Here is a 13,013-nt window from a genome sequence, read left to right on the forward strand (position 1 = left end):
AGGAGAGAAAAAGCAAGGCTGAAGGCCTTGGTAGAGCACCAAGGAGGGGTGGTGGGGAGGAGGAATAGCAGGTTCAAGGCTGGGAGCAGGGAGAAACAGCAAGGCTGGGGGTGAATGGGAAGAAAGAGCAAAGTAGGGCCTAGAAGGGGAGACAAGGAAGAAGGCTAGGGTTGGAAAGGGGAAACAAGCAGTGAGGAAAGAGGCTGGGGGAGAGAAAGGGTGAAGCTAGAGGTTGGGAGATGGGATGGGGTGAAGAGAGCAAGAGAGAGAGCAAAGGGTTAATGTCCCTGAGAATGGAATAAGATTGGACAAACCAGGAAGCAATTCTCTCCTCCCTGCCCCCCAATCCTCTAGTCTTGCCATTTCTCCCCATCTCCACCTCTTGACCAGCCAAGTCCCCAAAGCAACGATTGCATCATTAGCCACATCCTCCATGGGAACCATTTGTGCTGGTGTTCGGAGCAGTTTCTCTCGTTCCCAGAAGTGGCTATGGGTTTGTTGAGGATCCCTGCTCCAGGGTATTTAACTGTCTTCAGCATTTGTATCAGAGTGGTGAAGCTGACTCACCTGTATTAAAAGTAGTTCAGATCCTATGGCAATAGCCATTTAAATAGCAACTGGAATAACAGCAAGGGGACATTGCAGTGGTCTTCATTTCTCAAGTAAAGTCCTAAATGCTATAGTCTTTCTCATGTCGTGGAAGAGGGTAGCGGGTCCAAACCCACCAGATGAAGACCAGCCTTCTATTTGTGCCCTATTAGAAACATAGAAACAGAGCGAGTCAGAAGGAGCCTCCTGGACCATCTAGTCTGACCCCTGGCTCCAGCCGGCTCCGCTCACGACATGCCCACCATGTGCATGTCTAGCCTATCCTTGAACACCCACACCGATGGGGCCTCAACGACCTCCCGTGGAAGCCCATTCCATGCCCAATATTCTGTATATTCTGTGCACCTGGACTGCATTGCGGCCTAGGGGCCAGGGTGAAGCTTACAAGAAAGGCAGGTTTCAATTCAACATCTGCATGTAAGCAGCCAGATTTTTATTTTTATTATTTAATAAAAATGTCCTATCACTGCAGCATATGGAAGGGAGCACGGACAAATTCTGTTGCTCTCACTACTAAGCAATTCATTAGAATAAACTGTATCTCATATGTCTCCTTCCTCCAAGCAGTATTTTAGATGCTAGATCTCTCCCTGTCCCTGCAAACTCATCCAATGACACGCTGCAGTGTGCGCCCCCCCTTCCCTGGGGCTAATCAGCTCACAAAGAGGCACTTCCATTATTTGTTCAACAAGCAGCTTTTGAAATTCCAATCACCACCTAGTTATCAGATTAGAGGGCTGATAAGGAAATGAACTCAGCCATTGCTTCCCCTTCCCCCACCGTTCTCCTCTCTATTAAATGGCAGATTTCCCTCCCCCTCTTCCTTCCAGAAGCCGCACCTTTCCTCCCAGAGCTGGCTTTGTTCTTCCCCGAGGAATCTCCTTATCTGGGTTCAATCCAAGGGGCTGAACGACACAAGCAGGAGCTGTTCTAAGAGTTTGGTGCAAGCATCCATTGTGATAGATAATATAATAAAGATAAGACAACCCGGAACAAATGCTGCTAGTGATGGCAAAGAAACTCCATGAAAGAGGTGGAGGGATGTTGCTGTTTCCCCCGACTCAGTCGGTCGACTCTGACTTAACATGATCCTGTGAACGAGAGCCCCCCAAAATAACTTGATTGATGGCTCTGCTGAGCTCTTGTAAACTCAAGACTGGGGCTTCCTTTGCGGAATCAACCCTTCTTATATTTGGTATTTCCCTTCCTCATCTGCCTTTGACTTTCCCTAGCCTTCTCCGGTGAAGGAAGTGGGATATACATGTGGAACTGTTCCATGCACCGGGGTCTGCTAGAAACATGAGCTGAAATGACCCCGGTGGCAGCCAGTAGTTTTTACCCCAGGAGGGCAATCCTGTACATACTTAGAGAAAAAATAGTAAATGCATTAAAGGTGTAATCCTGTGTATGTTTAGACGGAAAAAAGGTCCTCTTACTCCCAGCATGGCCCAGCCAGACCACACCCTCACTAGAAGGAGGTATCATATAATCTGCTTGCTAGCTGTAATCCACTAAATCCAGTAGATTGAAAAAGAGCTTGGGTTTCCAAACAGATTTATTTCTTCACCTGTTATTTAGGAACATAGGAGGATGCTTTGTACTAAGTTTAGACGCGTGATCCCACTAGCTCAGTGTTCTTAACAGTGAGTGGCAGCAGTTCTTCAGGGTTTCAGGCGTGGGTTTTTCCAGTCCTACCTGGAAAGACGGGGGCTGAGCCTAGGACCTAGGACCTAGGATGTATTCTGCTACTAAGCTAAGGCCCCTTCCCATGTGTGTGTGATTCTGATCTCGGCCCGCTCATTTCTAGCAACTCCCACAGCTCATTTGTGCTGCAACCTTGCACCATGTCAGGCATAATTAGCTAGAATCATGCCAGTCTTCACCTTCTCACCCTTCTAAAAAGAGGATAAAGTGAATGGGCACCAAGACTCCCATCTCTCCTGCAGTGGGTGCCAATGCCTCATCGGGTTGGGAAAGATGATTTGAAGTTTTGAGCGTTGTGGCTGCTTTCTTGAGTTATAACTGTGGGCTAACGAAAGATGGTTGCTTGGGTCTACTTCTGTCAGGTGATTAATAATGTTCACTTGAAACCTTGCACATTTAGGCTGTAATCTGCCCCCTCAAACTCTGCGTATGCCTAAGAGGGCAGTTTGTAAGAAGATCCTAATAGAAGCCAAACAGAGCACAGGTCTCCCTCTCCCACTTTCTCTGTTTCTAGGCAGGGCAACTGCTTTGCTCTGCCCTGTTGCTGCCAGGCAACATACCTCAAGCAGAAGCTTTCTGGGGCCGCAGGTAGCACCGCACAGGTGCTCTAGCAGCCCACTGCCTGCTTCTCATTGGAGCAGCTTGCTTACCTGGGACTTGAGGAGGAGGGATGGGCTACTGATCAACTTACATGAAGCTTGTAAAGGCCCTCGAAATACTCTTCAATACCCTCTTGCAGTATGTGGGCCAACCGCACTGGAAACTCCCAATGTAGCAGCAACACATTCGGTGCAGTGATAATGAAGGGAGGGATCGCAGGGGACGTGCAGGACGGGAGCTCTAATCCTGGCCGTGGGAGACTCCCATTTGTTCAAGACCCCCAAAGGCCTTGTCCACCAGCTCTCTGCCTGTTTCTTTAGGCCGCCTTGACCTCAAGGGATCGCATGTCCTCCCCATAAAATCCTGAAGCTTCTACAAAGTGCACACCCCCAGCCTCTGAAAAACACTGGATAGCTCCCACAGCCCTGCTGACTTCCATAGTGGCCTCCCTTTATTTGATTTGTTTAGCTGGAAAGTGAAGTTATTCATGGTGAGCATACAGGTGGGAAGGAAAGGTTAACTTCCTGGGCTGTTTCTATTGCTAAATTAGCAATTTGCTAATTCACCCCTTTGCTTTACTTAGTACCATAATGGTTTGCGATTGGGATGAGTCACTTTATCAACGATAGTGCCTTGTCTCTGTGATCCCTTGCAGGGCTGTCCTACCCATATAGGCCTGGCTTAACTTCTTTCAACTGTTGCAGCAGCTAGCCAGATTAGAAGGGACTCTCTTAGAAGGGGGTGTGTGTGGCTCCTTTTGAGTGAAGGAAAGATTTCTGAAGCTGTTCCCTGGCCACTTTTGCACAGTTGTACTCTGTGCGCCTTTGATTAATGGACATAGAACCCTGGGATGGTATCGCATGTACTGCATTTATGAACGCATTTGACCTCCCTTTTGCCAAAGCTTTCAGCAAACCGATTAAAACCCAACTAGGGACCACCCAGTGCCTGAATTTAGACACATCTCTTCAAAGAGCTGAAGGGGCCAATGCTATCACCCCTAGGTATCCTATTAATTTCATATGCTGTGCAGGAGAGGCCGTTCTGAAGCTGCTTTCTGTATTGTTTGGCTCAAAGCTTAGCAGAACCTGAGCCTCTGTCCTTTGGCAGCAGAGGCACAGAGGTGCTGTAATCCTTCCAAGTGGATCTGATTGTTTGTCATTCTGAATGCGACGTGCCCAGGAATTGTAAGTTGAGTACCTGGAGGTGAAGCAGGGAGCCTTTGGATGCCACACCTGGGCAGAGCTGCGCCTGAAAGAGCCAGAGAAAATTAATTTGCATCCACATGCTCCAATACATGCTTTGCTGGAATGATGCAGTTGCTCTTGGTCCCATACATTTTACATTTACCTCTTTTTTGAGACAACACTGATTTTCAGCAGAAAAACGGTGCAAACTGTGAATGGCTCAGAAGCGCCTAGTCCTCCCTGCCCCGCTCTTCCTCTCAAATTATAGCCTTGGCAGGTTCATCATACATTGAAAATGATGGCCGTTGTGATAATTGTGTGTGTGCGCAAAGGACTAGTGGGAGTGAGACAGTGGGTGGAGAGGACTGGGAGCATGTGGCATGATGGGCTGGCAGGGTTGCGTGTCCTTGTGAAGGCGTTTTGCAGAAAGGGGTATATTATTGCTGCCGCCGCCGCTGCTGCTGCTGCCGCTGCTGCTGCTGCTGTTGTTGTTGCATATATTTGCCGTATTATTTCTTCTTGTGAAGAATCCAGACCTAGACCTCCTCTGCTGTTGTTATTGCTATTGTTATTACATATATATGCCATATTATTTCTGAAGAATCCAGGGTGGCTTGCATAGACCTCCTCCACTGTATTTAACCTCAGAACACCAACCCTGGAGGTAAGTCAGGCTGGGAGTCAGTGACAGGCCCAAAGTCACCCAGGGATCAACAGGAACCCAGATCTGTTGGATCCCCAGCCCTGGATCCTTCCTTGCCACTGTGTCTATTTATGTCTATTTCTCCATAAATGGGTTAAATGCACAATGCAGAGAAAATTCTTGGCCGCATTCTTTGTAACATTGAGGGCTAGAAATTTGCTGATGTTGTATTTAAATGAAGGGCAATATTCTAAAGGGTATCGCTTCTGTGGGTAGGAATATCTACCATGCTTGCAGCTGCACAGATGCCAGTTAGCTGTTACAAGGCCCAGTTTGCTGAGATTCTGCTCTGGAAGCAGGCTCTGTAAAGTGCGAAGTGACCTCTCAGAGGTCTGTATTAACGGTGGAGTTAAAGCTCTGGAATGCTTGGCAGGCGGGCAGGTCATGAGGTGACTTTCGCTTTGCAGTGCGGTGCTGGTGGTCGCAGGTTTCTCTGCCGTGGACCCAGGCCAGCTGTCCGCAGCGTGATGTGTTTTCTAATCCACAAAGCACACACTGCAGATCCATAACAAGCTTTTGTATTGCTGTCCACTGGTTTTATGTGGAGAGGTAATAAATCCCCTCGAGGGAGAGAGCAGGGCGGCTTGTTGGACATTTCAGATTAAATAGATCCGTTTGAGTATTAACTTCCTTGCTGCAGCAAAGAACGCAGGGAAGTTTTAAGCCTTTTCTACCCTCAGCTGCCAATGCAGGTAAAACGCTGTATGGGGCTCCTCTCTCTTCCTACTTGTAAGTGACTGACATTCCCAGAGCACAGTCTGTAGTGCTTCTGAGTTGCTCAGCACAGCCTGTACTGCTGGACAGGATGTGAGTAGAATAACTGTAACATATAAGGTTACTGAACGGACAAGGGATGACAGCTGCGTAGGACAGACGGTAGACGCTCCAGTCTCTCTGCTCCTGAGTTTAGAGTACTTCTGTGAATAGAACTCTCCCAGTTTCAGAGCAGGTCGGGTGTTTGACCTGAAAGGCTGTGTGTTCTGCCTAAACTGTGAAGCTGGATATAACTTTAAAGCTGCTGGAAAGGAGGAGTAATTTCACCAAAAGGGGTGTTTCCTGCTTCCAAGAGCTGCTCTAAAGTGCCGGGAAGGGGGGGGGGTGATCAAGTGGTATGGATCCTGCTAGAGGTTATGTTAATATATCGGCTTCTAGAATTTTTCTACATGGGGCTTTCATTGTGTGCTTGTGATTCCTTATTTGTGATTGTTTACAGGATCTTGAGATGCTATTTGGACCCTCAAATTTTGCTTCTTCGGAGCACTTTCCTGTAAGTTAGTCAGTCCATTATTTTGCAGAACTGCAGTTTTACAGTTGCCCCTGCAGTGGAGTTGGGTCAAGGAGAAATGGTATTCTGAATGTCAGGCTAGCAGTTGAATGGGGAGACCTGGGTTCAAATCAGCACTCATTCATGAAGCGCAGCGGGTGATCTTGGCACAGACACCATTTCTGTCCCTCTAGCCTTGAAAATCTGAACGGTTCAGTCTCCTCCACAGAAGGACTGTGGCTGACAATACCTGGCTCAAAGACAGATTTGGCCCTAGGGACGTGCTGTTGTCTCTCAGCTTAGAATGTTCAGGTGATCTTGAAATGGAAAATGCAATCGGATTGGCCTCAAAAAGGAAAGTGCTGTAATACTGGTTGTCTTCAACTACTCCCAGATTGACTGGTTAAAGGCATACTTCAATTCTGATAAAAAGCTTCCATTTCTTAGTGTTCTAAACGATGGTGTCCTCCTATAGTTAGTCATGGGGCAATCCTGGATAGTTGGAGTTATCCAGGACCAAGTACAAGATAGAACAGTTGGAAACAGTGATCATGGTGCTGTCAGATTTAATATATGTTTAAGTAGGAGATTGTCAAACACAGTCGCATTTGACCTCAAAAGAGGAAACTTGTAAACAATTTGGGTAATGGTTAGAAGGAAGTTGAAAGGGGCATTGATTGTTTCAAAATGTATTGGTGATTTCTCAAAAACACAATAATAGAAACCCAGATAGAATGAATACCACATGTTAGGAAAGGTGACATGAAGTTGAAGATGTCACCAGTGTGATTGATGAGCAAGATCAAGGAAGCTGTTCAAGAAAGGTTTCTTTCAGAAAATGGAAGTCTTGCCTAAATGAGGAAAACAAAAGGGAGCAAAGGTTTTGCAAGGGAGATGCAAGCAGATGAGTAGAGAAGCAAAAAAGCAATTTGAAGAGTATATTGCTGACGACATTACGGCCAACGATTAAAAAATTCTTCAAGTATTTCAGAAGCAGGAAGCAAGTTAGAGAGGCAATTAACCATTGAATGATAATGGAGTTAGATGAATGCTAAAGGGGAGTAAGGAGATTGCAGAGAAGCTGAACAAATTCTTTCCATTTTGTTTTCACAGTAGAGGATACAGAACAGATTCTTGAATGCAAACTCGGGAAGGGACTCTGAGGGACTGATGCATATTTTGTTATTTTGAACTGTACTGGCAAACTGAGAATTAATAAATCACTGGGCCCAGATATTATCCATCCTAGAATTGTGGAAAACTTAAATATGAAATTGTTGACATTTTTATAGAAATACGTAACATGTCCCTAAGATCAGCCTCTGTAGCAGAGGACTGGAGAATGGCCAATGTAATGCCTTTGTTTAAAAAGGGATCCAGGGGAGTCCAGAGAATTACAGGTTAGTTAACTTAATGTTTGTTCTGTCTAAATTAGTTGAAAGTGTTATTAAAGATAGAATCGGTAAGCATATAGAAAGATAAGCCCTGCTGAAAGGCTTCCACAAAGGTAAATCCTGTGTTACAAACCTTTTATAGCTCTTTGAGAGGGTCAGTAAACACAGGGCTAGATGTAGGCATTGTTTCCAAAAGGCCTTTGACAAAGTCCCTTCCCAGAGACACTTTAGCAACCTTAGCAGTGGAATAAGAAGGAAGATTCTCTTACGAATCACCAACTGGTAAAGAATATTAAGCAGCTATTAGGAAATTACTTGAAAGGAATAAAGCACCTGGAGAAAACAGGATTCCAGTAGAATGACTCCAAGGTGCAGATGCTGAGTCTGTCTAAATCATAAAAAGAATATGCTGACCAATATGGAAAACGAAACAGTGGCCCACAGACTGGAAACATCCAATATACATTTCAGTCCCCAAGAAAGGAGATGCAAAAGAGTGTAGCAACCATAGGACCATTGCATTAATTTATTGTGCAAGCAAAGTGATGCTCAAGGTGTTACAACAAAGAATATTTCCCTAAATGGAGTGAGAAATGTTCAGACTGGATTCTGAAAAGGAAGAGGCACTTGATATCATACCATAAATACATGTTGGCTACTGGAACACACCAAGGAATTGCAGAAAAGGATCAGTCTTTGCTTTATAGACTGTTGCAAGGCCTTTGACCGTGTGGATCATGAGAAACTATGAAAGCAAGCAAGCTATGAAAGAAATAAGTTTGTTTCAGCACTTGTTTCTCCTGATACACTTGATTGTACTGATGTGTAACCTGGACAAGATGTTAGAACTTAATATGGAAAAACAGAATGGTTTCTCATATACAAAGGCATCAAAAAAGAGTGTCTTTTCTCTTTCTGTCTTTCTGTCTATTCAATATGTATGCAGAACATATAGCTGTTTTGGGTTAGAATCAGAGGAATGAGTAAAAAATGGTGGAAGAGATATTCATAATTATGATATGCTGATGATAGCACATTACTAGAAGAAAGCACCAATGAATTAAAATTACACCTGATGAAAGGGAAAGGAGAAAATGTACAAAAGCAGGACTGTACCTTGAACATTGGGTGACTTTGGGCCAGTCACAGACTCTCAGCCCAACCTACCTCACAGGGTTGTTGTTGTGGGGATAAGATGGAGGAGGAGAATGATGTAAGCTGCCTTGAGCCCTTTGTAGGAAAAAGGCAGAATATAAATCAGGGGAACAAACAAAACATCAGAACTTTACTATCTATAGTGAAGGAATTGAAATTGTGAAAGAATGTGTGAATTCTACATACCTTGACTTAATCATCAGTTCAGGATGATGCAAGAAATTCCAAAATGACTGAGATGTGGAAGGGCAGCAGTAAAGGACCTGGGAATGTCAAATGTAAAGATGTTTCACTGGAGACCAAGGCCAAGATCATCCACACTATTGCATTCCTGATCACTGTATATGGCTGTGAAAGTTGGACAGTGAAGAAAACTGACCGGAAGAAACTTGAGGTGTTTGAAACATGGTACTGAAGGATAGCTTTGCGAATACCCTTTACTGACAGAAAAATGAACAAGTGAGTCCAGAATTAAATCAAGCTAGAACTTTCCGTGGGAGCAAAAATGATGACATTAAGGTGGACATATTTCTGGACATCATGGGAAGTCAAGACGCACTGAAGAAGACCATAAAGCCAATGAAAGCTGAAGGCAGAAGAACAGGAGGATCCACTCTGAGGTGGATCGATTTGCAAGACCTGATCAGGGCTATGAAGGACAAGATATTTTGGAGGACACTGATTCATAGGATTGCTGAGTTGGAGCTGGTCTGACAGCACATAACATCTCCTTGTCTGGATCTTAAGAAAAGCTTTCAGAAAAGAGGATATTGGTCACAGCTCAACTCATCACAATTATATAAAATGTAAAGGAATATAGATAATCAATGCTGGAGGTGTCCGCAAAGTGATGCTAATTTTTATTGTTGGAAATACCCATATGCTACTTGGGGGGAAATCAGTATGTATTATTTAATATTGTGGTTTACAATGACACTAGATCTAATGTTGGTATTACTTCCGAATTTTTCGAATAGCCCATTATAAGTTACCCTGAAACATATTAACAGAGGAGGAGAACTCTGTAAACTGCCTTGGGTTCCATAGAAGTGGAAAGAAGAACGGGTACAAATGCAGTGTAATAACAACAAAACAAAGGTTGAGGTTGAGTAAAATGAGGAACGTAACATAATACCTGAGAGACTGGAATTTAACCAGGCAGAAAAGTTTTGCCAATGCATGATAATCTTTGTGTGCTACCCGTGTCTCCTACCTGATTAACTACATAGGCTAGAAACTAGTTTTCGGATATAATCTTATGCATTGCACTCTCAGTTCTTGTAAAGAGCAGTGGGAGGAGTGGCGGAGGTGACCTCGCCGTTCACCTAGTTGAGCGATGGAGACTAGAGCATGGCCAGGACACCCATATCCTGCCAGCCAGATCTCTAGTTCCACTTCCTCCCTACCTTTACTCCAAGCACAATTTCCTGACCTTGGGAAGTAGCTGGGACACTTGTTTCCATGCCAGCCGTATGGGAGGGATTCCTAGCACCTGGTCAAAGCTCTGGCATGTACCAAGTCTTGTAGATGCTTCTGGGAATCCAAAGTATCCTATGGTTCCCTAGTGCAAAATGCAGTGCTTTTTTTGTCATAGAACACACTGGAATGGACTTCCAGCACCGTTTTTTGACAGATTTTCCAAGTTTTAAAAGTAACTTTTGAAAATTTGATGTTTGGTCCACGTGGATTTGAATCGCCTTGTCGAGTGTAGCAGGTCGGTGGCAAAATCATTAAAACGGTGCATGCGGGCTGCTTGCGTGTCGAGTCTGATGCACGTGTACTTCGTCCACACTGGTTGTGATGGTGCTGCTCAGCTTGTGGTGCTCCTTGGCTTGTGATTGGTCGTGTGGTCACGCGCTGAGCTTACTGAGGGTGGCAACCATTATTTTTTGTTACACAGCTGATGTGTGTGTGTGTGTACAGTGATTGACTGTGTACGAAAGATAAATAATTTCATGAGTTCTGGCACCGTTTTCCTTACAAAAAAAGTACTGACAAAATGTATCCTTGGAAGAAAGCTTGCCACAGGTGGCTTGGGTAATTCTTGGAAGTGAAAAGCTCAGCACCTCATAGAATACTAGAGTTGGGAGGGGCCAAGAAGGCCATCAGGTCCAACCCCCTGCTGTTGCAGGACACCACGTCCCACCATCCCACTCAGATGGCTGTCCAGTTTCGCCTTGGACTTCTCTAGTGTGGGAGAGCCCATGACCCCTCTAGGCAGCTGGTTCCACTGTCATGAGGACCTTTGCAGAGTTACCTGTGAGCCTGGTTGCATTCTGAAGAGGCTCTGGTGAGCTGTGTTTGAGTCCAAAACGTCAATGTACATCGGTGTTTAACATAAAGGAAGTGTAGCCTTCCTTTCTAGAACTCTATAAATAGTAAGATTTTTACCTGGCTGAACACAGAGATGCTGGGAGAATGAGAAGCCTCCCAAACACATTTATGTAAACTCTACCAACCATGCCTGCCAGGAGGTTAGCTAAAAGATCTTAATGATTATTTTTTGCTGGTTGATGGAAACAGAACTGCACTTTTACTAAGAATTACGCTAGCCATTATTTCTGTTATGCATTTAATCCTAGTTGCATTGTATGTAGTAACATATTTTGCTTGTTTCATCACTGCAAAGTTTGTTCTGGTGTTTGAGCAATTAACTTAGATTTTGTGGTACCATTTTGTTTTAAATAGCTTGAAGGGAACTTCAGGGACCACAATCCATATGTTTATTCTTGAAGCCCAGAACACTCAGCTGGGGTTTATAGCATTGCCAGTTGGGATCTCTCTATACAATTCTATACTTCTGGGCTTGCCTCTTAGGGCCATCCTAAATTCAGCATTTGTCATGAGGTTTGGCTTGGCTTTGTGTGTGTGTGTGCGCTCGCTCTCTCTCTCTCTCTCTCTCTCTCTCTCTCTCTCTCTCTCTCTCTGTGGGGGGGTGTTTGTGTGTACTTGTTCATGTGCATGCACGCACGCATGAATGCATTCACTAAAAAAACCCAACAACAACTAATACTTCATGCTGGGGTTGGTGTTCCATCAAACTAGATCTGCTTTGTGACTTGGGAAGGGAGTCCCAAGTCCTCCCTTCTGCACTTTGAATTGCAGAGGGGAGATACCCCTGTAATTCACAACAAGACAGGAAAAAAACTTCCATTGATGCCTTCAATTGCTCTTGAAAATAATCACTGCATTTTTTCAAGGTTTGGGAGTAAAGTCAGAGTTGGGTTAATAGCTATCAGCACAACCTCTCCTGCAGAGTCTGTGCTCTGCTTGGCCTCTTGCTTAGACATTTCCTGTTGTTAGTTAGAATAACATACAGAACCTTAAAAGCAAACTTTCCCTGATTCTCTCCTGCAGTGATGCAAAGCTGTTCCTGGACCCCTAAGATGATGAAATTTTTAGTGACTGCAAGTTCTGTGTTTATAAATGAGATGTGTTGTGAGCTGCTGAGAATGTATCACTGGCTACCCTGAGGAACCTTGATCAAATGAGAGCTGGAAGAACTTCCTGCCGGAAGGTGAAAAGCCTTAAGATGTCAGACAGTAGGAGACGGACCACATTGTGCCAATCTAGGGGAGAATTTTAAATGGTTTAATAGTAATAGGTGAAAAGCCTTAAGATGTCAGACAGTAGGAGACAGACTGCATTGTGCTAATCTAGGGGAGAATTTTAAATGGTTTAATAGTAGTAATAAAACCGCATGGGATAATTGGGCAGGGCTGAATTAAAATCAGCTACTGTGTCAGCAGTGGAGAAGATGCTTTCTAAGTACCTTGGGTTCAGACTGTCCAAGGCTTTAAAGCCAGCACCTGTAGCTGGGTTTGCAGAGGCACTGCTGCTGCGGGATTGGTGTCAGATGAGCTCGCTGCCCAGCCCCCTCCAAAATCTGAGTGGCTGCGTTGTGCGCCAGCTGAAGCCCAGATGCAACCAAAGCATCAATAATCAAGGCAAGATCCTTCCTCTTGAGGTTTCCATGTGATTTTCAGGAGATATTCAAAGGTTTCTCATTCTCAGTACTGCAACAATAGCAGGTCACCGTGTTATTTGTTGATCTTCACAGGTAAAATACTGTAGTTGGTCTTTAATTGACTCTGTTGACTGCTTAATTTTGTGTTGGAATCCTTGATCTTTAATAATTTAGATGTAGCATGTACTTGTGCATGGCAATGTATGGCTGTGAAAGCTGGACCATAAGGAAGGCTGAGCGCCAAAGAATTGAGGCCTTTGCATTGCGGCCCTGGAGGAGACTCCTGCGAGTCTAATGCTGGGAACAACTGAGGGCAAAAGAAGAAGGGAACGGCAGAGGATGAGGTGGCTGGATGGAGTCATGGAAGCAGTGGGTGTGAGCTTAGGTGGTCTCTGGGGGATGGTGGAGGACAGGAAGGCCTGGAGGAGTG

General features: G+C 44.7%; 1 protein-coding gene across 4 annotated transcripts in view; it reads left to right on the forward strand.

Moving 5' to 3' along the window:
* The window catches only part of LAMA5 (laminin subunit alpha 5), a 194,416-nt gene that overhangs the window by 27,368 nt on the left and 154,035 nt on the right, over nt 1-13,013 (forward strand). The window contains exon 1 of one of the 4 annotated variants that reach the window (XM_044455410.1): nt 11,640-12,133. The exons of the other annotated variants lie outside the window; for them this stretch is intronic. Coding sequence (XP_044311345.1) covers nt 12,104-12,133 — 30 coding nt within the window. The 5' untranslated portion in view covers nt 11,640-12,103. Of the gene's footprint in view, nt 1-11,639; nt 12,134-13,013 lie in introns of those variants that run through there. 4 annotated transcript variants of the gene reach the window in all.

The sequence above is a fragment of the Varanus komodoensis genome, unplaced genomic scaffold (genome assembly GCF_004798865.1).
Source record: "Varanus komodoensis strain SLA01 unplaced genomic scaffold, ASM479886v1 scaffold8, whole genome shotgun sequence".
NCBI classification, from domain to species: Eukaryota; Metazoa; Chordata; class Lepidosauria; order Squamata; family Varanidae; genus Varanus; species Varanus komodoensis.